Source organism: Lepisosteus oculatus, chromosome 9 (assembly GCF_040954835.1).
Source record: "Lepisosteus oculatus isolate fLepOcu1 chromosome 9, fLepOcu1.hap2, whole genome shotgun sequence".
Lineage (NCBI taxonomy): Eukaryota > Metazoa > Chordata > Actinopteri > Semionotiformes > Lepisosteidae > Lepisosteus > Lepisosteus oculatus.
The window spans coordinates 47261972-47288017 of NC_090704.1; the positions used below are offsets into that span (position 1 = coordinate 47261972).

At 50.6% G+C, this 26046-nt stretch overlaps 2 protein-coding genes across 6 annotated transcripts; one reads left to right on the plus strand and one right to left on the minus strand.

Annotated features, from left to right (window-relative positions):
• Positions 1-449: 449 nt before the first annotated feature.
• arl16 (ADP-ribosylation factor-like 16) lies at positions 450-4468 on the plus strand. Its single transcript, XM_069194685.1, has 5 exons — positions 450-660; positions 1197-1255; positions 2634-2750; positions 3277-3392; positions 3514-4468. Exons 1-5 carry the CDS (start codon positions 600-602, stop codon positions 3680-3682), a joined length of 522 nt encoding a protein of 173 aa, XP_069050786.1. The 5' UTR covers positions 450-599; the 3' UTR covers positions 3683-4468.
• Positions 4469-4614: 146 nt separating this feature from the next.
• epn3a (epsin 3a) lies at positions 4615-25955 on the minus strand. Of its 5 annotated transcripts, XM_069194681.1 has the most exons (11): positions 22943-23526; positions 22307-22436; positions 17264-18026; positions 15021-15139; positions 11842-11931; positions 11238-11324; positions 10440-10587; positions 8270-8446; positions 7739-7837; positions 6599-6826; positions 4615-6075 (listed from the first exon to the last, which is right to left on the minus strand). In XM_069194681.1, exons 3-11 carry the CDS (start codon positions 17868-17870, stop codon positions 5753-5755), a joined length of 1878 nt encoding a protein of 625 aa, XP_069050782.1. In that variant the 5' UTR covers positions 17871-18026; positions 22307-22436; positions 22943-23526; the 3' UTR covers positions 4615-5752. The 5 variants fall into 5 exon arrangements, with proteins under 5 accessions (XP_069050782.1, XP_069050783.1, XP_069050781.1 ...); XM_069194682.1 differs by lacking the exons at positions 22307-22436; positions 22943-23526 and adding an exon at positions 25890-25955; XM_069194680.1 differs by lacking the exon at positions 22307-22436.
• Between the last annotated feature and the right edge of the window lie 91 nt (positions 25956-26046).

Below are 26046 nucleotides of genomic sequence, written 5' to 3' on the forward strand. Positions count from 1 at the left end.
GTGGAGGGGATCCCCATTACCTGTAAAGTGCTTTGAGTGGAGTGTCCAGAAAAGTCCTACATAAGTGTAAGCAATTATTATTATTATTATTATTATTATTACAGCTAAACATATTACGTATAAAAATGATGATGTAATGTATAGATGATGAGATATTGAAGGAACAGCTTTGCCACCGCACTCTGCAAAATAATAACTCGTCTGACAATGTGAGATTGATTAAAAAACTTATAAAAAATGGTAACTGTGAAATGTTATATAGTAGCGTTATGTGCATGAGCAAAGTACACATTTTCCGACTATGTATGAACTGGTACAGAAATTCCTTTGCCAAACACGGAAAGTTAACAATGGTCCTCCGATTCCCTCTCCAACATAGCCCACAATCCCTTGCTACTTTCAAGTTGAAGCGACAACCATGGAAACCTCCGGTTTGACCAATTACCATTTAGAATGGATTAATTGACAGCTCCGTAGACCTATCAGAGCGAGGTTGGCCTCCATGGGTTCTGGTGGGGTTGTGAGCGGCGATGGTGGTCTTTAAATAAACAGGCGGCGATTCTCATCACGGTGCGGCTGCTGTCACCAGTGGCGTGGAAATGTGTCTGCTGCTGGGGGCTACGGGGGTTGGTAAGACGCTGCTGTTGAAACGACTGCAGAATATCCTTCCTCTGGGCTCGTTATCAACCAGACAGTGACTTCGAGCAAACCCAGTTTACCCAGCTGAGGCTATATCACTGCGCGTTGTCGCTTTGACTGTTCCTATAAATCCTCTATACAGCCTGACCTGAATACAGTTATCCACGTTATATGATGACTGTTGCTGTCTTATAGGTTCCTGGAATAGGAAATGTGCTAGGAATAATTTCAAAAGTAAGCTTGATTTTTAATTCAACATGCATTCTTCGTTAGTAATCTTTAGGCTTGAATTTAATAATAAAAGTTTTCATTTTGATGTTGATGTAAGTACGTTTATAGCTAAACAGAAAGGAAGCACTTATTGGTAAAAGTTGTTTCTGTAAGAATTGTGAGGCCGCTAGTCCTGTGATTAGACTTTATAAATGGTCTGTTTATGTATGTTGGTGAGTATGCTGTGTCTGTAAAATGACACATCCAAAAAGATGGACAGGTCCTGATATCCTCTGGGTACAAGTAGTTCTCCCGTGTTCTGGTCATTTTGTCTTAACAAAGTTCACAGCTGAGTCTGAGGGACCACCACTCTGATGTTGGTGAACCACCAGCCACTCTGCCCACGGTATTATTATTATTATTATTATTATTATTATTATTATTATTATTATTAATTTTATTAGAGGTGCAGCAGAATGAAGGGTTTTGAGTCTAGATTTAAATGCACTCAGAGAAGGTGACTCTCATGTCCTTCAGGACAGAATTCCAGAGCTCTGGGACCCGTAGAGTGTAAACGAATCTGGGGAAGAGACAGAAACCCAGAGTCAGAGGAACAAAGGTAGCGAGGTGCCAAGCCATGAGGAGCATGGGGATTTTGTAGTTGATTCAAAACCTGATAGGAAAGCAGTGCAGGGACTCCAGGACAGGAGTAATGTGATAACTTTCATGTGACCTGGTCAGGATTCTGAACATATTAGAGTTTGTTCAGTGTGAATTTAGCTACTCTAACAAGTAGGGCATTGTAGTAATTGAGTCTGGAAAAGACAAATATGTTCACCAGCTTTTCTGATATAGTCAAAGTCAACATAGCAACATAGTATGGCGATGTTTCTCAGATGAAAGAATGATGTTTTGTATAGTATTATGATAGTCAAAAGTCAAGCCAGGATTAAATACCATCCTTAGATTCTTCAGTTTTGATTGAAATTCAAGCACATTGCCGTCCACAGACAGCGTTCCTGCTTTGGCTTTATGAAGGTGATGGGAGGTGCCGAGTAGCATGACTTCAGTCTTCTCGCAGTTTAACTGAAGGAAGTTCTTGGAACATCCAGGCTTTTATATCATAGATGCAAATATGATATATATATATATGATATACACTGTATATTGGAGAGTTCAGAGACAGCTACGTCAGTTTCAGGTTTAGTATGGACATAGATATGAGTATCATCAGCATAGAAATGACAAGTCAGACTGACGTTAATATCTGACCTTGTGGAAACCTGAATAGCCTGGGGCCCAGCATTGCGCCTTGGGGAACACCAGACTTTACGAGCCCAACTTCAGAACTAAAACCCCCAAGAGAAACAGTGTCGACGATCGGTAAGATAAGAGTTAAACCATTTCAGAACATGTCGGCACCTCCAAACACAGTTTCAACATGTGAGAGTAAAGTGTCATTAACAGTGACTCAGGTCTAGGAGAATTAGCATAGAAAATGGGAATCAGCTGCCATAAGAAAATCTTTATTTGCTTTAACAAGGCCAGTTTCTGTACTGTGTAATTACATGAATTCAGTAAGGCCCACACTGCTAACACGAAGAGCTCAATTAATTGTGGCAGCCAAACTGCTCCACTCCTGACATAAAGTTATTGTTTAAACAGCTTTATTTGCCTCAATACACAGAATGAGCAGCCCACAGGCCCAGAACAGTAGTGTTTCTTTTGGCAGTATGCAGGCTGTATGCAGACCAGTCCTCGGCACTGTCCTGCTGTCTCTGCAGGTCGGCACCAACCTCACAGACCTGATGCTTCACAAGAGGAAGCTGACAGTGAGGGAGCTGGGGGGATGCATGGGGCCAATCTGGTCCAGCTACTACCGAGACTGCTCCTCTGTCATTGTGAGTGATGGTTTCACTTGGGGGCGGTATGGTGGTTTGCACTGCTACCTCGCAGTGCTGGGGCCCTGGGTTCTGTTCTGGAGCTCAGTGCTCTTGCATGGCTTTCCACTGGGTGCTAAAGACATCCTGGGAGGTTCATGGGCTTTCTAGCAGAATTGTCCCTGGTGTGTGCGCATCTGTGTTTGTGTCTGTATGAGCCCTGCTGACTGGCGTCCTGTCGAATGTGTATCCTGCCTTGGCCCCTTGCTCGCTGGGAAAGGCTGTTCCCAGCGACCCCGAATTGGAGGAAGCAGTTGGAAAAGGAATGGAATTGGGGAGGGGGCAGGATTCACATTCGCTGTATTTCTGCTCCTAATATCATTAGTTAACCACTAGAGTTCTGATTTCCTTGAATTCAGTATTTGATGCCCAGCGTGCGTCTCCAGGGGACAGCTCCTTATATTCATGTATGAATGGAAGCAGATGGTTCATGGTCTTGGGCGTGCAGCAACAACCTCCTCAGTGATGCCCTCCTGTCTCCTCTCAGTTCATGATTGACGCTGCCAACACGTGCCAGGTGTCTGCCTCCTGTGTGCAGCTGCTGTCTGTCCTCTCTGCAGAGCCCTTGCAAAACGCCGCTGTGCTCATCCTCTTCAACAAACTGTGAGTGCCCGTGTCCATATTGACCTAGCTGTCCTAGTTCACGTTTGTTTTTGTTTGCTTAGTTTGCTTTTTTCCTGCTGCCTTTGTTGTTTTTTTGTGTGCGTGTGTCACATGGTTCCAGGGATCTCCCCTGCCCCATGAGCCTGGTGGAGATGAAGTCCTTGTTCAGGTTGGACGACATCATCACCTGTGCCAGCCAGCCCATCACAGTGCAGGAGGTCAGTGCGCGCAGCGGGCGTGGCCTGCAGGACGTGCTGCAGTGGCTGGAGTCACATCGCCCATCGTGCTGAGGGACTGGCAGTACCTACACCGGCGAGCCAACACCAGCTCTCCCCTTCGCACCAGGACCCCTGAGAATTAGAAGCCCGGGCCACACTCACAATCACATTCATTCCCACTCAGCCAGGATATCCAACTCTTAACGACACAAGCTTTTGCCTCCTTTCACTGGACTACCTGCATGTATGGTGGGCAGCTGCGTCAACATGCATAGGCCTCAAAGGAACAAGTAATAGGTTCATTCCTCACACCCGAAGAAGGCTCCACAGCCGAAACGTGTTTTCTTTCACTTTTCAGCTTGGAATAAACCTTTTACTTGTTCCTTTGCTACCTGTGCGTATGTGTGTGTTTGTGCTGTTCCGAGCTCTCCTGCATTTCTTTCATTGGCAAGAGTAGTGTCCATCAGATTGTGAAGATGCAACAAAAAAATTTTAAATGCTGAAGAAGTGGGACTGGGAGTCCTGGAATCCTTGTGTGAAAATATGCCGATTGAGATGTGAACTCTGAAAGAGCAGACCCCCAAGCATGAACATGCAGCACTGACCAGCCAAGCTCTTATGGAGTTATATAGATATACTTTACTAATAACTGTTTCCTATGAGGCACGGAGACCTTCAGGCAGATTTCCTGACCTTGGACTGTTCAGAAGTTAACATTGTAAACTCATGAAGTAATTTAGTCAGTTTTTCCTAGGGGAATACTCTGAACCGCTTGTGTTTTGCCATGTTTTTTATGGTTTTATTGTGCTTTTCTAGCCTTTACAAACCTTTTTATAAAGTAGAGACCGGTATTTGTTACCAGCTGGTGTTTTTATTATATTTAAAAATAGTATTGTAATAATATCTCAGCACTAAACCCCTGTCAATGCCAATGCCAGTGTGAACTCAAGAGATGCAACGTAAAGAGAGGCCAGGTAAGGAGCTGTGCCAAAAAAGCCACTGAATTAATTCAAATTGTATTTATTTGTTCAATCATAAACTTTTATACATATACTTTTAGATTTAGGAACGTGTTTTCAGGGAACACATTCTTAATTTCACATGACCAATGTTTCTGTTACAGTGTTGCACTGAATCCCTCACTGTACTGGGCAGTTTGGGACCTGAAAAGAACAAATTGTTATGTTCCTATTACTGTGCTTTCTCTTCATATACAGTAGGTGTGTACAGACCGTCGTCGGCCTAGCAGTTCCAGCTTGTTACAATCTTAACATGATTCTGTTGGCTTGTTAATTTTGCAGTTTTAGTGTCAAGGCAATGCAGCACAAGTGTGGAAACCTACAGCATTCAGATACATGTCATTAGCAGCATTTCTGGGCTGCTGCCTCCTCCCAGACTTCACTGGGAACAGGACAGAGCGGACAGGTGGAGGCTGTAGCGGGACTGGGACTCGGTCCCAGTGTGATTTAGCGAGGCTGAGGCGTGCCAGGACAGCAGGGTGAGATCATGAACACAGACGGCGAGCCTGCAGTCCCAGTCCTGAGAGCAGAAGAGGCTCTCAGGAGCTGCTCTCGTCACAATTCATGGGCAGCAGGAGGGGGATTATCTGCAGCAGGGGAGACGATGTTGCAATAGAAAAAACAGGCACTCACACCCGTGAGTACACATTAGCAATCATGTTCATCACATTTCAGCACTCTTTTCAGGTTTGTTCCTGTTCTGCCGGTGAAATGCGAATGCCCCTGACACACGTGCACCTGGTGCCAGGTTAAGGCAAGTGTTCGGCTGTGGTAGTGCGCTGCCCATGCTGGAAAGTGGGCACAGTGAGGGGTGGCACAGCATCGGATCTGGGTTACAAAATCAAAGCTGCGTTTGAGAAAGAAAGGAAAACGAAAACGGAAAAAGAAAATCAACTCTCAAAAACCATCCTGTCCCGGCCGGAGGACTCGTCCCAGTCAGGCTGGGCGTGGTGGAGCTCCTGTGTGTCCGTGTTCACATGAAGGGGTTCGGGCTGAGCTGGTCAGGCTGTAGGCTGGGGGGCGCGGCGGAGCTCTTGCGTGTTCCTGTTCACATGAAGGGGTTCTGGCTAAGCTGGTCAGGCTGTAGGCTGGGGGGCGCGGCGGAGCTCTTGCGTGTTCCTGTTCACATGAAGGGGTTCTGGCTGAGCTGGTCGGGCTGTAGGCTGAGGGGCGTGGCGGAGCTGAGGGGCAGCAGGGGCTGGGGCAGGGTGCTGGGCAGATCCAGGAGTGCCGCGGGGCTGGTGAAGGCAGGGGCGCCCGAGGTGGGCGGCTGCGTGAGGGAGGAGGGCAGGGTGGCCCCTGCTCGGCTGCTCAGGGGCAGAGGGAGGGAGGCGCTGTAGGGCAGAGGGCCTGGCTGGGGCGACCCCGAGCTGGGGCGCATCTGGTTGAGGGTGAGGCGTGGCTGCTCACTTTGGAAAGGGTTGGTGGGAGATGGAGCACTGAGTACTGAAAAGAGAGGGAGGTAAAGAAGAGGAGTCAAGACGGAGAGAGTGTGAAGGAGACGAAGAAGAACAAGGGAAGAATGGAGAGAAAGGGGGGCAGGGAGAGGAAGGAGAGAAAATAACTCCGTTAGTTACTTAGCACTGTAACCACAGGGCTGTTCTCTGCTCTTATCTACCAATATAGACAGCAGCTGTACCTCCCTGCAGCTCACAGCTGGCAGCCCACAGCTGAGGTGTTAGTGGGGCCTGTAGGGAGCGCCCAGCAGTCTGTGTGGGTCCTAATGCTGGAGTGTAGTGATGCGGACACTGTACTGTAAAAAGGCGCCGTCCTTCGGATGAGATGTAAAACCAAGGTCCTGACTCTCTGTGGTCATTAAGTATTCCAGGGCATTTCTCTAAAAGAATAGAAATGTAACCCCGGCGCCCTGGCCAAATATCCCCCCAGCAGTTCTCCCCTCACCGAGAGCCCCCCCTCCTCGCTCCGCCTGCGCCTCCCACCCTTACCACTGTGACCTCCACCCTCTCACCTGACAGGAAGGGGTTCCTGTTCTTAGCGGGGGGGTTGGGAGGGATCAGCGAGTCCAGGTTGACGAGGGAAGCAGCTGTCGGCCCCAGGAAGGCCTCGGGGGTGCGGCAGGCGCGGGGGCTGGGGTTCCCCAGGGTTTCCCCGAGACTCGTCAGGTCAAAGGACTCGGGGCTGCACCCCCGCCCGTTCATCTGGGTGCTGGGCAGGGGCTCCCCAAACAGGTCCATTTCTGAGCGGTGCAGGAGAGGGCGAGAGGAGAGAGGGGGAGAGTGAGCATCGCAGCCACTGTCAAAACCACTGGGCTGCTCGTCTTAAAAAGTGTCCAAACTATTTTTACTTTGGTCCTCCTCCTTACCTTTACTGATGGTGAGAAAAGGCAAAGCATTTTTACCTTTCATGAACAAATAATACTGTTGTCAGGAAGAATGAGCTCCTGCTAATGAAATCACTTGGGATCTTCAGCGTTAAGTGGAACAAAATCTCCATGGATACGGAGCACCAAAGCACATTTGGTTTTTCGTGGGTGAATTTATCATTGCACACATCTTGCATGTTTATCATTTTGCCAGAAGCTTTGCAGTGACAGAGTCACATTGTTCATGTGTCTGCATCCAGAAGTCAAATCAAACTGAGTCCCTCGAGTTTGACTTTCTGTAGGGCTGCATTACTGAACTGCCAATATACAAATCCCATTTCAGAATCTCCTGCTGCATTAGTCCAGTGGCAGCAACCATCCTGCACAGACAGCTTTTCACATCAGGCATCAGTTACTTATGATTAGAATTTCATTCCGATGGATGAAAAAATGAAAAGTCAGATAGGTAGAGTACACAGATGAGACATACCGGTTATTTAGCTCCTTGCATCTGCTATCCTATAGGAATTTCTGATATGCACATACTAAAAAAATGCATTCGCACCTGCTTTAACAATTTTAATGATCAGAAATATCAGGGGTGCCTGAGCTCACACTGCACCCAGGGAGCTGGTGCCTGTGAGAGAGCAACAGTGTCAGAGACTGAGGGGCAGAGCAGAGAGTCTTTCTCTGCAGGGTTGTATCGCCAGTTTGCAGTAATACTGTAAATGTTCAGACTGGGCCTGGTTCTGTGGTTCCCTGTCTGCTCTCGGGACGGGGGCCCACCTGCTGTGCTGCCGGACTGGGCAGAGGAGAGTGTTTCCAGTCCACTGCGTTCCACAGGACCCTCCCCCAGCCTGCAGAAGGGGTCTGAGCCGGAGGCACCTGGGCGGAGAGCAGATCAGAGTTGCAGAAGCGCGGGCAGAAGGGAGCTTTGGAGCACAGTCTGCACCAACATGTCTTTTAACACGTGTGTTGCTGCAGCATTTACAGTCCAAAAAAACAGCACACTGGCATGAAGAAACAAAATACAAACAAGCATCAATGCAAGGGTTTGTACTGCAATCACCCTCCTAAATTAGTTAGCTGTCCAATGAGAAAACTGCATTCCTGTCTTGGCAAACTCATGCTGATGGTGCAGTCCAAGAGCCATGAAAGCTGAGCAGTGAGAAGCCAGTCCCATTCAAGGCTCTGTGAAGGAGTGTATGAACCACCCCAGAGCAGCACTGCCGAGATCAGCCGGAGCTCACTGCAAGGCCTCCTGGGCTCAACGATGGGCTGACAGTCGCTCTAGAGAGGGAAGCTGTTGTCTTGTACCTGTGTGGTGAGCAGGGGAGTCCCAGGCTTGGGCAGGTGAAGAGCTAGGGCCCCTTAATGTTGGCTCCCAGGGGTCTGATTGGGTCAGCTTGGAGCCCCAGGGCTGGGAGGGGGCACTGGACGCAGGGGTTGGTGACCATGGGCTGACTGTCACTGGGCTACTGGAATGAGCACCAGCTGCAAAAAAGACAGGAGGAAAAGCGGGATATTACTCTTCTAGAGTCTCCTGAAATTCCTGTCGTGTCCACTAGAGGGAAGCCCATCACCGCTTCAGTAGTGTGCTTTGTTCTCTGAACTTGAACTTGAACTTTATTGCCATATGTAACCGGTACTGGTACAATGGAATTCTTACTTACAGAAAGTCTCTCGATTGTAAAACAAGTGTAAAAAACAAAACAAAGTGCAAACAGTGCATCAAGACAATGTACAAACAAACAATAGACAATGTGCAAGTAAACATGCAGACAGTTTGAATGTAAACAATACAGACGTGTAAACAATGACTGGAGACGTACAATAAATAAATTACAATGAGGTAGATGGTGATGGTGTAGGTGTGGTCCGAGGGGGATGGCTAAATGTGTTCGCCAGTCTCACTGCTTGTGGATAGAAGCTATTGAAGAATCTAGTGGTAAGTGTCCGTATGCTCTTATATCTCTTGCCTGAGGGCAGTGGGGTGAAAAGCTCATGCCCTGGGTGGTGACTGTCCTCTGTGATGGCCAGAATTCTACCACGGCAGCGGTCCTCATAGAGCTGTTTAATCTCAGTGAGACCGCAGCCGATGATCTTCTGGGCCATATTGACCATTCTCTGCAGTGCCTTTCTTTCTCGCGAAGAGGTGTTGCCATACCACACGGTGATCCCGTTGGTGAGGACGCTCTCGATAGTGCAGCGGTAGAAGTTCACCAACACATGTATTGGCATCCCCCATCGCTTGAGGCACCTCAAGAAATAAAGGCGCTGCTGAGCCTTCTTCATGATAGAGTCAGTATTCACAGTCCAGGTTAGATCTTTAGAGATGTGAATTCCCAAAAACCTAAAGCTGGTGACTGTTTCCACTTCCGTTCCATCAATACTGAGTGGGCTGTGAGTGTGTGGCCTGTGTCTCCGAAAGTCCACTATTAGCTCTTTCGTTTTCTTTATGTTCAAGTCCAGGTTATTGCTATGACACCACCTAAGCAGCTGTACAACTTCATCCCTGTAAGTGGACTCGTCATCATCACTGTAAGATTTTAAGTAAATGTATAACTGTAAGGAGGACATTTGGCCGTCTATCTTGTTAGGCTGCTAGTAAGAGTCACTGTTCGAGCAACCTGGCTGCATAATCTGTTCCCACTGATTATCCCACTGTAATTAGTAAACACTTTCCTCCTTCCTCTTGTTCCAGCTCTGCAGAAGTCCGGGTACCCCGATTGTGTGTGAGCTCTGGTCTCAGTGTGGCCCCCGATTGTGTGTGAGCTCTGGTCTAAGATCGGCCCCCGATTGTGTGTGAGCTCCGGTCTCAGTGCAGCCCCCGATTGTGTGTGAGCTCTGGCCTCAGTGCGGCCCCTGATTGTGTGTGAGCTCTGGTCTCAGTGCGGCCCCCGATTGTGTGTGAGCTCTGGTCTAAGATCGGCCCCTGATTGTGTGTGAGCTCTGGTCTAAGATCGGCCCCTGATTGTGTGTGAGCTCTGGTCTCAGTGTGGCCCCTGATTGTGTGTGAGCTCTGGTCTCAGTGCGGCCCCCGATTGTGTGTGAGCTCTGGTCTCAGTGCGGCCCCCGATTGTGTGTGAGCTCCGGTCTCAGTGCGGCCCCCGATTGTGTGTGAGCTCCGGTCTAAGATCGGCCCCCGATTGTGTGTGTGCTCCGGTCTAAGATCGGCCCCCGATTGTGTGTGAGCTCCGGTCTAAGATCGGCCCCCGATTGTGTGTGAGCTCCGGTCTAAGATCGGCCCCCGATTGTGTGTGAGCTCCGGTCTAAGATCGGCCCCCGATTGTGTGTGAGCTCCGGTCTAAGATCGGCCCCCGATTGTGTATGAGCTCCGGTCTAAGATCGGCCCCTGATTGTGTGTGAGCTCTGGTCTCAGTGCGGCCCCCGATTGTGTGTGAGCTCTGGTCTAAGATCGGCCCCTGATTGTGTGTGAGCTCTGGTCTCAGTGTGGCCCCTGCCTGGAGTGAGATATTCCTCTTACCCACAGAGTCCCAGGGGTCAGAGGTCCCAGGCGGGTTCCTCCGAGAGATGTGATCGTCATCAGCTGAGAGGTCCCAGGGGTCTCCACTAGTGGACGCAAGTGTCGTGGGCGCAGGGCCAAAGATGTCAACCAGGTCCATTAGAGCCGACTGAGCGAGAGAAAGAGACAGAATCAGGAGAGAGCGATGGAGGAAGAGAGGAACGAGGGGGAGGGAGCTAGCAGGTCACAATTCTGATGACACACACACAGACCCAGGACTGAATGACACCATAAGAACGAGGTGGCAAAGGTGAGAAAAAGCTGAAGATGGACTCAGACCTGTTAAGGCCGTGGGACAGACTGCAATCGAGACTCACTTAAACTAATTAAATTGAATTCTAGATGTGCTGCCATATGAGAAAAATGTCAACATTCTGTCTTCCCCAGAAATACCAAAAAGGACTGATGGTCCCAGGGGACATGTGGGCTCAAGATGCAGAGAAGAGTCATATTTATTAAGCATTAAGATCAGAGCTGCTATTTCCAGATAAGACAACCACTAGGTGGCGCTGCAAGATTTTCCCAAGCTCTAGTGACTGGCCACCAAGTGGGACAGGGCCATGTCCTAGCGGTAGGGATGCATGCGCTGGCACCAGGCACACATCATACATCAAGGGCAGGGAGTGCGTCAGACCCCCAGATGGAAACACAATCTCAGGCACACAGCTGACCTGCACAGTGCAAGCTAACACCTCAGACACTCAGCTGAAAGGCCAGTGATGTCACTGTGAAAGGCCGGTGCCACGCCCACTCCATTACCTCCTGGTGGCCAGAGGAACTCTCTCGCCGGCTCTCCTCCAGAGCTCTCTGCAGCAGCCTCTCGTCGCCCTGCCGGCTGCGCTGCTCCTGGGGACAGACACACAAACACTGATGAGCACCGCTACATGAGAAGAAGCAGACTTCCTCTGTGCGGACTCGGGCGTGATCTGTCACATTAGCGTGTGACAGCAGAGCTGGGAGCTGGGAGCACAGATGTAGGCACCTCTGAACCCAGGGAAGACAAGCTGGCCTGCTGCAGAAAACTCAGCAAAGGGGGAGGAAAAGATTCATTAACTGTGGACATAAAAAAGACTAAAGAATAAAAACCCCACAGTGAGGCACTGTGCTTTCCCTTCAGCAGGTCTGGCAGAGGAGAGAAGGGAGAGGTTTGGTGAAGAGAGCAGGGAGGAAAGTAGTCTGCAGGGCACTCAGCGTGCAGAGCAGGTGAGAGAGAGCCAAGAGCTGAGGACAGGTGGCTGTGTTAAGGCACAGGAGAGAAAAGAAGTTATGCAGGGCACCTCTCAGGCTGGAGAGGCAGCAGGCTGAGGCAGTGAAGAGCCCCAAGAGCCCCAGCCCCGGTCAGGCCCGGGTCTGAGGGTGGTACCTTCTCATGCTCCTCCTTGCTGAGACTGAGAGCGATCTGCAGCTGCGTGTCCTCATCCATTTCCAGGGAGGTGGGCGGGGCCGGCTTGGGCTACAAAGCATCAGAAGGGGGAGGGATTAGCAAATGCCCAGCCAATGAGCAGACCAGCCGTCCAAAGGCTCCTCCCATTTACAGCACCAGTGAAAGGGGTTCACTTCAGCTCAGAGGTTAGACAGCAGCCTCTCAGGCCATGATGTCCAGACTACAAAGGCCGACATTAATTTTCATTTCTGTATGTATGTGTAATAAAAATCAATGTAAAACTTCAAATTATAGGTAGTGTGGAACCAATTATCATTATTTAAACAAACTTGAGGCAGGAGCGAAGCAGGTCTGAAAGCTGGGGACTGCTGTCCCTGCTGGCAGTCAGCCACAGGCACAGCTGAGGGGCAACTACACCTCCCTGTGCACCTCCTTGTGGATGCTCATAGCAGCCTGAAGCTGTGTACTTGTCTATCTACTCTGGGAGGCGGAGCTAGAAAGCAGCAGGAGGAGGAGACTTTAGGTTGCAGCCAATCGCAGTAAGGCTACCCAACAGATTCCGCCTTTATGGGTGTGCTCATTTACTCACTCCACCTCATATGCAGTTATATTCAATTAAACAATCATCCACTAAAAATTCCAAACATAAGTACATACATGAGTGTAATTAAGTAAAATGTTTTATACTGGGATTAATCTAGGCACAGCTAATAAGAAAACCTGATAAAGGATAACTGTAGTTCAAATTTCTCAGACAGGTTATTAAATCTCAGTCACAAAATAAATTCATTGATGGTACAGAAAAAATTTGCGAGAGTCTCCATGAATTGCACCTTGAGGCGGCCCTTCCTGCTCACTAGTCACTGTAATGGCTAATGTAATGCAATGCACGAGTGAATAAGTACAGGTTTTGCAGCAGACATTACACTACAGTGTTTCAAAGCTATGCCGAGTTAACAAGTATGTACATTTCTTGGCAAAACTGCTGTCAAGAGCAATGTTTCCATTGTAATAAAAGAGATGTATCAACAAGCCTGCTTGTTTCTAATGTCATTCGACCGCACACATCACAGTATCTGTTGCCTCACTCTGAATCACTTTATATGGCGCTGCGCAGACCTGGAAATGACTTTTTTTCTGAGATGTAAATTGGAGGTTTTACATGTTACTTTGTTTATTAAACTTTTATTGTGGTTTGAAATGTACTCTTCAATGCTGATTCTTTCTAACCCCAGGATATAAAAATAGCGTTGCAGTTCTCCTCTAATCCTGGAAAAAAGAAAAGCAGGATGAATCCGTCTCGGACCAGACGACACCTGGAATCACTGAGAGCTCTCAGGAGCGAGGGCACCAGGGCCGCAGGGGACACCAGTACAACAGGAATGGACATTCACTGACCCCACCCCTGGACAGTAGGGCAGGGGCAGCTTGCGCGCACCTCTGTCTGCAGACCCCCACACAGCTGCACTGGAAACACCAGAGGCCTGGTGCTTCCGCTGAGTGGACACTGGAGTCCCAGCATGCCCCATGGGCCTCAGCCTGCACCCAGAGCAAGAGCCTCTGCTGGAAACCAGCTCTACCTGGAACTGTGACTGGATCTGCTCAGACAGACGACAGTCTTCTTTTCCCAAATACAATACATGCATGAGCCCCCAGATTTCTAAACACTGGAAGTGACTCCTTTGGGCTGATTCTGCCCCTGTGCTGCTAGCAATGGAGGGCAGGTCATGCAACTGATAGTGTCCCCTCACACAGGCCCGCAGTGAGGTCACAGCAAGGCTGTCGATACTGTGGCAGGCAGAGGGAGAATCAATAAGCTCAGTTTGGTATATGCTGATCCACTGTTTTAGGCTCCCTCTTTATTTGATTTTCCGGGAAAGCACTTTCAGAATCTATGAAGTCAAAAAGAGAAAACTCAATACATCAACATTAGAATTCACTGCAGAGGCCAAACCTACAAGGATTCATCTTGCAGTGACAGAAGACCACACACACTGTGTGAACCCTCAGCAGAGCAGGAATGCCTACAGCACAGGATCCAGTGCTGGGACAGAGGAATTCTAGGGAAATCCACACAGGAGGCAAGAGAAGAGGGGAGGGGGGCTGACAGAGAGGCGTCTCCCCCAGAGACATTCCTGTGTTAATTCAGCAGTGGGAATCTACAGCTTCAGCTTCTCTTTCAAAGGGAGTTATTGAGTTATTGATGGAATGAGTGACACACAGAGCTGGCGCGTTAGTGCGTGTTTTGACAGTTGGGTTAGGTCCTAATGAACGCGTCAGCGGGAAGTCTTTGGCATGACTCGCCTGGATGTGACAACGGCTACCCAGACCCCCCTCACCATCGCGAGAACTGGGCACAAGATTTATATACGTAGCAAGAGGTGTGAGAGATTAGGATCTAACCGCTGGGAGTTTATTAAAAAGGCTCCCTACTATGCAGCACAGTGACAGACTGTAATAATAATAATTGCTTACACTTATATAGCGCTTTTCTGGACACTCCACTCAAAGCGCTTTACAGGTAATGGGACTCCCCTCCACCACCACCAATGTGCAGCCCCACCTGGATGATGCGACGGCAGCCATAGTGCGCCAGAACGCTCATCACACATCAGCTATCAGTGGGGAGGAGAGCAGAGTAATGTAGCCAATTCATAGAGGGGGATTATTAGGAGGCCATGATGGTAAGGGCCAATGGGAAATTTGGCCAGGACGCCGGGGTTAAACCCCTACTCTTTTCGAGAAACACCCTGGGATTTTTAATGACCACAGAGAGTCAGGACCTCGGTTTTACGTCTCATCCGAAGGACGGCGCCTGTTTACAGTATAGTGTTCCCGTCACTATACTGGGGCATTAGGACCCACATGGACCACTGGGTGAGCGCCCCCTGCTGGCCCCACTAACACCTCTTCTAGCATCAACCTTAGTTTTTCCCAGGAGGTCTTCCATCCAGGTACTGACCAGGCTCACACCTGCTTAGCTTCAGTGGGCTGCCAGTTGTGAGTTGCAGGGTGATATAGCTGCTGACTGTAATTGTTGTCAGTGTAGTGGAAGAATCCCCCAGTCTGCAGAGAGCCAGCGAGGGGTCCAGGTGCCCCAGTGACAAATGTCCCTCCTGTACCTGCAGTGTGTTGCCAGGCACCTGTTGCTAGGTTACCTTCTCGCTCTCCTCACGGCTCATGGCCAGGGCCAGCTGAAGCTGAAGCTCTTCCTCTCCACTGGTCTGGGGGCGGGCCTGCTCCAGGTCAGAGGTCAGGCGCGGTGAGGACGAGGAAGCTGGGACAGAGATGGGAGCAAATCAGCCAGGCCTTTGCATTAAATTCATAAACTTCGCCTCTCAAAATCATAAGAACATAAGAAAGGTTACAAACGAGAGGAGGCCCATTTGGTAGTTAGTATTTAATTAATCCCAGAGTATCGGCTCTCCAAGATTCCCAAATTAGAATTTTTGATTCAGGAGTTTTTGTGAATATCTTCATTTTTTAAGGCAATATCTGTAAGTAATTAAGACAAAAGTGGGACAGGGTGAGTCCAGTGCTGCAGCTCAGTGCTGCTCAGTCCCGATCTGTCCTCTGCCCTGGAAATCTCCACCTGTGCAGTCAGGCAGACTTGGCAGCACATTACGGAGAAAGAGACTTGATGACAATCGAATTCTTCCCATTCCTCCACGCCGACGAGAGCCAAGCCAGGAATTAGATGCAGCATCAAATAAGCTGGAGACTGAGCTTCACCCAGCCGCTCCGTCCCCCCTGCCTGACAGGCGGCTCTGCTGGGGCTGCGGAGGCCAGACCAGCTCAGCTACTTCACCTCTCGTACTGGATTCTTCCCTGGGAGGGCTCCAGATGGTGAGCTCGGGATGCAGGGCGCCGTGCCAGGGTTTCTCAGGCAGTAAATTTGGGCACCAACACTAACAGAGCTGCCCATTCAGTTCCACTGCACTGCCTTTCAAAGCCATCTCTGGCTGGGAATGCCGTCTGGTACCGCACTGTCCTGCCAGCCCCCCCGTGCCCCGCCCGCAGGGCTACAGGAGGCTCGCGGCTCGTCAGGCCAAGACGCACACCTGAGAGGGTCGTCCGCCTGCTCCTGCTGTTCCACCTTTCCAGACTGCCTCCTGGGAGACTGGAGGCAGACAGGGCAGCAATAAACATGACAGCGAGCGAGAAGAGAGCAGTACGAGTGGACAGCACGCTGCCCGGGGTCGGGTCTCTGTCGGATGCACCCTCTTGCAGCAGCTCTGCACGGACGGCAGCGTGTTGCCAGCTCAGGACTGGTGTGTGCCTTCCAGCCAGTAGTCAGGTGGCATGAAGTAGTTCAGCAGCCTGTTGGAGAGGCACTCCAGTGTGGCACTGCCAGGCGGGCTTGCCAACGCACAGACAGGCTGTTCCATGGGCAGGAAAAGAGGAAATCAGCACAGAAAGGAGCCAACACCACCAATCACTCAGCTCACTGCTAAAACCAGGAAAAGCAGTTAAAAAGGAAATCTATTCTCCATGAAATACACCCTCCCAGTTCGACTGCCCTGCTCCAAAACAAAAGACCAATACAGGAATCCGACAGTGAGATTCCTGGGCAGCAGGAGCCCTCGGTGGGAACAGTCTGTCCTGTTATAACAAACATTAATGGGGGAAGAAATTGCTCTCTCAAGGTACCACAAAGCTCAGGCAAGAGGATGGACGGTATCTTGTTTGTCTGTAAGTGCAGAGGCTATTTGCGGTTGTCACTTGATCGCTGTTATGTCTTTGGCTTTAGACAAAGCCAGACTGGAGCTGCAGTGCAGTCTTTTTCTGAGCCGCTCAGTCAGCTTCTGAGCAGAAAAAAGCTCAGGCAGGAGACAGTCTCCCCTGAGAGCACAGTTATTTACCCGCCTGGCGTCTCTCCTTAAGAGCAGGATGCGCGGGTGTGGGGGCACACACTCCAGCCTCACCGTGCCAACGCTGAGGCACATCCTGCCCTCCTGCACTGCAGCTGCTCAGCGATTCTCTCGCGAGCAGCAGTGGGTTTTACCACAAACCCGAGCACACAGCGGAGCCTACAGGAAGTGCATTTAAAACAGAGAACAGTTCTTTACACAAAGGGTGGTGGGAGTGTGGAACAAGCAATGCAACCGTGTTGAAGAACCTAAGGTCCTGGCTCCTTTCAAGACGCGCCACAGTGAGACCCTGGGATCAATCAGCGACTGTTTATCAACAGGGCAGACGGCACGAATGGCTCCTCTCGTTTGTAAACCTTCTTATGCTCAGACAGTGGTCTGGTTTACCTGTTAATTTACATGTTTAAGTTTTAGTGGCTCTTAAATTGGATTCCTCCCCCCCGAAAAGCTGCAGCACTTCTCAGATTCCCTGTTCAATATCAAAGCCCTGCCCAAAGCCGGGGTCCGGGGGCACAGCGGCCGATACTCACAGTTGAGGGAGGAGGGGGAGCCCCTGCAGTGGTCGGACTCCTCCGCGTACAGAGCGGGCGGGGCGGGCGGGGCAGGCAGGGCGGGCTGGGCGGACGGGGCGGGCGGGCGGCTGGAGTAGCTGCCCATGCTGGTGGCCACGCCGGCCATGCGCTCCTTGGTCTTGAGGGCGTGGGCGCGCTCCTGCTTCAGGCGGTCCTCGTCGCGCGTCAGCGCCACCAGCTGCTTGGCCTTCTCGCGCACGTTCACGCCCTGGTCCTTGCCGTCGCGGTCCACGTACTGGAAGTCCTTGAGCGTCTGGATGGCGAAGACGTTCTCCTTGCACTGCTGCGCCACGCGCTCCGAGCCCGTCTTGATCAGGTAGTCCAGCAGCGTCAGCGCCTTGTACACGTGGCGCCAGTTCTTGCCGCTGTCGTTCAGCCGCTTCCAGATCATGCCCATGACCTCCGTGAAGGCCACCACGTTGAAGGTCAGGTCGGAGATCTCGGACATCAGGGAGCTGGAGGGCCCCCAGGGGTCATTGGAGGTCGCCTCCCTCACCTTGATCTCCGCCTCGGAGTAGTTGTGCACGATGTTCTTCACCTGCCGGCGCAGGGACGAGGTCGTCATGGCGGACGGCTGCTGTGGCTGCCTCCTCTGCGCGGCAGACTGGCTGGGAGCAGGCGCCACCCCACCCGGCCCTCCTGGCACAGCAGGGCGGGGCCGCACGCGCTTGGATCAGGGGCCACACCAGAGAAGACGGGGGGATCATGCAGGGCCACGTGCCTGAACACAGCAGAAAGGGTCAGTCACCCCAGAGCCCCAGCAGCTCCACATGAACCTTTACCACGGTACACGAGCTGCGTCTACCAGGGTTTCCCCATGGTGAAGTCCCACAGTTGTGCTTCGCCACAGCTTTCCTTTACTTTATCTCCAATTTCCCTGTGCCTCCCACAGCACATGGCTGGAATTCAGATGCAAACGGATATCCACCATGTGACATTCCTGGCACAATTTAACCTGTGATCCACAGGTGCAAAACACAACAAAAACAGCAAAAACTTCAAAACTGAAGCCATCAGCATCTGAGAAAAAAAACACTTGCACAGGCAGATCTCAAAACTGTAAAAACAGCTTAAGGTATTCTCTGATTGTAATTTTCCAGCTTGCTCTTGCTCGGGAGGGTTGGGCTACAGCTCTTATAAGAGCCGAACTCCGAAAAACCCTGCAGGCAACCTGAAGGAACAAAAGAAACACCCTCCTACACCTGCTCATTGTCTGCCGGGGTCACAGAAAAGAGCAAGGCTCCGTCTTAACTCTTTCACCACCACGTGACGTGACAAGGTCAGCCGTTCTGTACAGGGGAGCTGGTGACTGAGCTGGAATTCCTGCACTCAGAAGCTGCAGCTGAACAAGCACAACACGAAGATCCGGCGCTGCAGCTGCGACTCCAGCACCCAGCCACGCCGCGTCACGGGGGTGTGCAGGGCCAGCCCTCCGGGCTTCACCACAGCTCCTCATCAAACCTCAAACCGTGTATTCCATTCAGACACGGGCAGCTCATCTCTCAGGGAGAAGCGAGATATTTCAAAAGATCTCTAATTGACATCACTAAAGAAAAGAACAGCCTGAGAGGTAAATTATCCTTCAGTTTTAGGAGCTGAGGACTCCTGCTGTGGCCCTGTGAGGCCACAGGGAGTCGATGGGGTTTCGTTTCAAACTCTTCTGTCGGAGGAACAGTCAGTGAAAGCGATGAACACTTTCACACTCTGGTTCTTTTACAGACAGAATAGAGAGGGAACAGCCTCAAAGCCTCCCTTCCAATGTAGGAAACATCAGTTAATACTAAACAACGATAAAACTCAAGACAATGCCAATCCCTTCCTTCTTTATGTAGTGGCAGAACGCCAGCCCCTGAAAGCCCTCGAAAACAGGGTGCCAGCTGTGCCAACATCCACTCAGCGAAATTCCCTTGAATTCCCCAATGGGGGAATTCAGCAGCCATCCCGAGCCAGTGCGCCCTGGTCCAGGCTGGGAGCAGGAAGCAGCTCTGGCCTCCGAGAGTGAGTCAGCGCAGGTGGGGTCTGGAGCTACTGTGCTAACAGCTACAGGGCTGTGCCAAGGAGGTGCGCAGAGGGTGGGGGGGAGTGGGGAACCACAGGTGGAAGAGCAGCAGCTCCCACAGCACAGCAGCCCTTTCACAGCTCTGAGACCAGCAGGAAGTATCCTAATCACTCCCATAGTCGATTCAGGACCCAAGACAACTGTCTCAACTGCACAGCAGCCTTTACAGTAAATGAGGGGGCACCGTCTGGGAAACTCTGCCTACAAAGTCTCCCTCCTGGCTGCAGCTCTGGAGGGCTGGGCTCAGTGAGAGCTCCTGCAGGCCCAACACGACTGCCTGGAAAGGCCAGATGCTGCAGTAAGGCTTTCCAGACCAGCACTCGAGAGCACATCAGAGCTCCTGGGCTGCCAGCAGAGCGGAATGCACATGTACCCGACTCAATCAGAAGTGCATTTCACCTTTCTGAAAATATGTGGCTGCACAAGGGGCCTGGCTGTTTAAACTGCAGGAGTCCGCCTGGGGGTCCGACAGGGATCTGACACGGCAGAGGCTCCACCTTCTTGACAGGCAGCCAAGCTCTTCTTTTCCCAGCCCTGCTGGGAAACTGGCACTGTGCTGGACTTTACTGAGCTTCCAGGAGGAGGAAAGACACCTGGTTTGGTTTTCTGCTACTGCTATGAAGAGGACTCAGTATATTACAGCTCCGCAAAGTGCACAACCTGGGAACCCAAGATCTAAAAGCTAAGGCTGTCAGCTGACGATGTCTAAGACCCCCTGGCCACGGCAGCAGACTTCACTTCACACTGAACAGCAGCAGTGGGTCGATCCGCATTAACGGGTTTTCCCAGAACAGGGCTTCTGGCCGTAAGCATATGCAAAACAGTATTTCTGTGGAACTGGACCAACCCGACAGGAGTGAACTGTGAGCTCTTGCCCCACAGGGTTGTGTCCGAATAACTGTGTCACAGCGGAGCGGGAACTGCAGACAGGCTGCGCGTGCACAGCGGCCGCCTGCTCGATGGGATGAGGACACCAGGTCGGGAACAAAGACAGGCCCTGCTGAGCTCAGCGCTGCAGTCTCCTGCACCGTGTGCCTGGGAAAACAAGCTGAACCCCTGACGTCCGCAAATTCCCTGGGCCTCCCACTGCACCCAGCCACCCAAGACCGGGACGTCCAGGCTGGCCCAGCTCTGCTCTGGCTGGAGCCGTCTGGCCTCCGTTAATGTACCGCTACTGCTTAACTCGGCCAGCGGCCCTCACTCCTCTGTCTCACTGCGGGGCTGCGGGGCCGGAACTCAGCGGAGGACGAAGTGAGACCCCCTTATACATGAAACACTTTGGAAAGCTTTGGGATGAAAAGCATCACGCAAACATCATTATTTTTGAGCACTAATAAAAGACATGTCTCCTGTAGAACGATGTATGCACCGTCCCCGGCTCTCCTCACTTGAGTGGGTTCATGGAGGGAGCCGAGTGGCTGGAGACCTCCCCTGATTCCACACGGTCCCCTGTCCCTCTGGCAAAGAGCTGTGGGCCAGTGGGGGAGCGGTGATGACATCACACTCCAAAGCCAGTTCAGAGCACATGTGCTCTCCGAGGACTGAGGACCCAGCCCTGGGGCAGAACCCAGCCTTCAGCGCCGGCTGCCATCACAACCCCCCCCACCATGCTTCTAGCCTCCCCCTCTCACACCAAGCCTGGGCTGCCTGCAAGGACAGACCGACCAGTTTCTCATCACATAATAAGTAACAGAGCTTAGTCATTCACTCTTAGTCAGTCAGTGACAGAGCCCAATCGATAAGTCAGCAAAGCCTGAGATTCACATTGGTCTGCTGGGGAATTTATTTTCATCTGTGTGCAGAACGGCAGAGTATTTCCTGGTGGCTGACTGCAGTGGGGAATTTCAGGTTCCTGTGCTCATGTGTGCACCTGGCACAGTCTGCCTCCCACCTGCCACTGATGGGCACTTGTTTGATGGACAGATCCCTCCCCCTGGAGGAACAGGGCTGGTCTCCCCAGTTCGTTTCTCCTAGCCTCCTCTCCTCCCCACGGTCTCCCTTCTCCCTGCTCACAGGACGTGGGGCGAGACAGACAGACTGATGGCCAGCGCGAACAGTCATTTCACTTCTGCAAACACACATGACCGAGTAGGAAACAAAGCTTGAACAGCCCTGCACCTCAGGTCTGTAGTAAAGTGATACAGGAATGTATAAATTACACGTAATAGTCCACCATTGTTCCACACCCCCTCCGTGTCCTTCTTTGCTTTGTGCGAAGATACAACGAGGTCCCTGTCAGATCTCGGGTGAGTAGGGACTCTTGAAGTCCGTATTCAGCAGGAGCCCTTGTACCAGTCTGACTGTCGAGGTGACCACAGAAACAGACCCACCGCACACCCACGCCGCCCGGAACACCACTGCTGAACCCCAGTCTGTGCGTGTGTTCCGCACAACGTGTCGGTTTTAACTGACCTTCTCTTTACAGGAATAAATTGTGTCACTTGGCTGTTTCAGCCTATCGCCAGTCCCCCGGAAGCGGGGCTGCTGTGTATTTTAATGGCACCCAGAGAAGCGCTACTGCTCCTGACCTTGGTGCGGACAAGCGGAGGGATACAGGACGCGCACAGTTCAGCTCGCAGTCCGGGAAAACCGCAGCGCTGGAAACTAACCTGCGCTCCCCTAAACAAAAAAAAATGAATAACAGTAAGAAGTGCTGAGCAATCGATAACTTGGAACGCGTTACTCTAGTCTCCATGACTAACAGGTAATGCGACGCCAGGAAATCTGTGCTAAATCACTGACTGACTGTTGCCCGTGGTAACCGTGGCCTCGCCCGGTGCGGACAGACAGGTGCCCGGACGCGTCACATCTCAGCAGAGAACATCTCCGTATGCAGTCCTAGAGCATTAGCGCTTGAATAAAACATTATCAGACCTGCACGGGAGTGGCTCTTGGTCACAGCTAAGATATTTATTAGCCATAAACTGCCGTCCCTTCCTTACACGAGAAGCTGCTGCAGTATCCCACTCGGAAAGCGCTGTGCACCCCGCTGTCTGTAGGTCCGACTGCGCTCCAGGCGGTTGTTCTGAAGCGTCCCGTCTCTCGTTATGTAATCTGTGCATTCAGCCTCACCTGGGTAAAACTCAAAACTTTTAACATCCACACAACAACCCATACTAATCAAGATGGAGGCCGTGTGCGGGCTGGGGGCGACACCAGTAAAAGCCTTTTTAAAGCCGAATCGCGGTCGTGAACAAGATCTGGGGCTGGTGTACACGTGGCCGGAGGAAACCTGTGCGCTTCGCCCCTGCGGCCGGGGGGGCTAGCGGAGCTCTCCGGGCTCCCAGCGCCAGGTGGGGTGCGAGCAGACTCCGGGGAGGATCATACCATCGCACCTCCGACACCGTTTCCACCTCCCCGCCGCAGTTCATGTATGCGTTCACAAAACTATGGTTAAAGAACAGAAGTCTGGCGTGTATCGCATAGTACCTTGCGTCAAAAGGAAAACAAATGCTACAAGAAGCCCCGTATCGTGACTCAGCTCCACTGCTGCTTGTAGAAACATCACCTCTCTTAACCGATCTACCCCACTCTATGCCGGCCACCAGAACCCCCCCGTGGCACCGCGGGCCGCTTACCTTTCTCATAGTCCAGCCTTCATCCAGCAGTAACTTCGCAGCCACTACGCCGGCAACAGCCCCATTGAAGCTCACGGGTTCTCGTAGATTCGATACAAAACAGCACCAAATCTGCAGAAACTGCCCTACAGTCCAGCGGCGGAAAAAAGACGGACCTTCTTTCCCGAGGCCCCGTTTCCTCGATTGATGTTTGCGAGCGGTAACGCGTTATGCGCTTATTTCTAACAAGCTCGCCGTCCGATAAAAGTTGCTTGTCTTGCGATGTCAGTGCGAACGCCAGACGCGCATCCCCGCAGCGGAGGACGGCTCCACACGGCCGCGAGGGAGGGACGGGTGCGCGCAGACTGCGAACTTCGCCGAATCAGCCTTTAACCCGCTCGTCCCCGGCGCGCAGCGAGCTGCACTCTGTGGTCTGCGAGTCCTGCTTACCAGCAAGAAAATACTGTATCACTGCACGATTCCTTGAAGGTTTTGGCCAGGGCAGTGGTTTTGGTATCTGTCTGAAGCGGCAGGCAGGCTCCCGGCGCAGGAGTCTTTGGGAAGTGGGACATGACCCATTTTCAATCCTCTCACTTCCCGCTCCCCTGGGAAATTAGCATGGCTTTGGCTACGAACACACACCCTCTTCCCTTGAGCGAACCGTAACCCCTCCACAAATAAACACAGACACTAAAATAGGGCTTCAGTAAAAGCGAAAGGGATGAAACGAGATGTGATTCAGTGCTTGAGGAACAAAAACAGAATTAAACTACACATCTTGTGTAACTCTTGGTTAATAGATACTTGTAGATACTATTGCAACACAATTGTTTTAATGGCACAAAACACAACTGTCTTTTATTGTTTAAACTGTTTTGCACCAGCTGAATGAATGCTCAGCAAGACTTAAAGATCATTAATGATTAACTTAACCCTGGTTAACAGGCAGAGCACAGACACACAGCTGAATGAGAGGAAATACAGATATGCCATAAGGGTATATGCAGTGCATTGCAGCAAACGCAATGCACAATTCAAACAGTGAAGGTAACAGGCATTAAGGAGGCAGCTGTGCTGAATCATATGTTCTTATATTGTCAATTGTATTTTAATAGGCTTTTGCAGTTTGGATTCAAATGCTTTAATTATCTGGGAAAGCTATGTTTCAAGGTTTTCTAGAAAATGGAAACATAGATCATTTACATAGACAGAAGCAACACAAAGATGAGTCATTCCTCATCTATCACAGATTGATACCACATCAGAAGAGCACGGGATGTGGTGGCGTTGTTCTGCTCTGTGATTCCATACTGTATATTTTCAGTTCTTTCTGTTCCTGCTGGGGGCTGGTTCAGAGGACAGGGAAGCTCTGACCACCTCTCCTCCCGCAAGGGTCCGGCTGGGAAACAGCCACAACACTGTCTCCCAGCTGAGAGGGGTGACTCAAGGTCGACTCCTCCTGGACGCCCCTTGGTCAGAGCGGCCGGACATGTGCTGCAGCAGCACAGATATGGGGGAAAGGGGAGTGTCGGCATGTTTAAACAATGATTTAAAAAAAAACAGATGGGCAAAATCCCAATAATAAAAATTGCCGTCTCATCAAAATCCACGAATGTATGGTTTCTGCTGCATCAGTGTTATTTCGATAAGCTGGAGCTCTGCTGGTCACATGATGACAAGTCAAAAAAGTTAAAATGTTGTGCTTCTCTGTGTGTGACATAACTAAAGTGACAAAAGATGGGGTCCCTGTTCCTCTTCCCTTCAGACGTTTTACAACCTTTTCTGGAAAGACATTACACTGTGAGTTGTCGCAAAATGGCATGAAGGAGAGACCCAGTTTCCCACCAATCATAGCCAGAGTGTCTGAAGTCCCTTCCTTTGCTCCCGCCAATACAATATTGATCAAAACAGGTTATTGAACTGTACTTACAGTAAAGTAAGGGGTGCTGAAACACATCCCCAAAGAACTGAAAGTGTACTGTACCAGGGTAACACTATAGGTTTGTTTAAAATCAAATAATCAAATACACACAGAACAAAGGTTCCCCACATACACGCAGAAGCAGGTCTGAAATGTGAACAAACCGGATGCCAGCAAACAGAAAGTGTAAGTAAAGTGTAAAGTGTAAAGGATTTCGGTTATCATACACTGTGCTGTGTGGCTTTTTTTTTTACAAAGAGCAATGCAGTAAAGTGTGAGACAACCAAAACCTTCCTCAGATGGACAAGACTGATCTTTTTCTACCTTGAGTCAGGACCAAAGAGTTTAGGTCTCTCATCTTGTCAGTATTTCCATGTGGATGCTGAGGTTCAATACTGTCAGCTCATAGAGAAAGCATGTTGTAGAGATAGTTCAAGTAGATGGCTGCATCAGCATGTGCAGGCTGCAAAGGAACAAGTACAGGTTCATTCCCTGCTGAAAAGAGAAGAAAAGAAACACAACATTTCTGCTGTGGAGCCTTCTTCAGGTGACTTCTGATGTCTTCTGTGGTTATATCTGAAGAAGACTCCACAGCCGAAACATTGTGTTTTCTTTCATATCTTTTCAGCATGGAATGAACCTTTAATTGTTCCTATGTTCTAGAGATTATTGCTTACCTAAAAAATTGACAGCATTTTGTGACAGAATGCAGTTTGCATGACTACCCTGTGTTCCCTTTGATCAATGCTTCTGGAGAATAACAGGGACAGGCATGTCATTTATAAAGCTGTTGGAGAATGGGGTATGAGCACTAGTACACTGTATCAGAAACCTCATTCACAGATTTAACATTTTAAACTATACTCATTGCCAACAATCTAAGTTTACTGAACAGCCTAGTAAGTGGAAGGCAATTAAATAAATCTTAAATCGCAATGCAGAATGCTAAAACTTAAGTCTGTAAAATGTACATGGTTTCAGGGCACTATGAGATAGATGAAAACAAACGTAGACATTATGTTCAAATGCTGTAACAGGAAGGCATACCTTTTGCTGTCTTGTGATTGCAGTGGAGGTATGAGGGCTGGAGACCAGCAAGGCACGTTATTCCCGACAGGCAGGTTGTGCTTGTGTGCAGCTCTCCATGTGTGACAGAATGACAGCTGGTTAGGTGTGTGTAGTGAAAACAGGCCGGGCCCAGGCT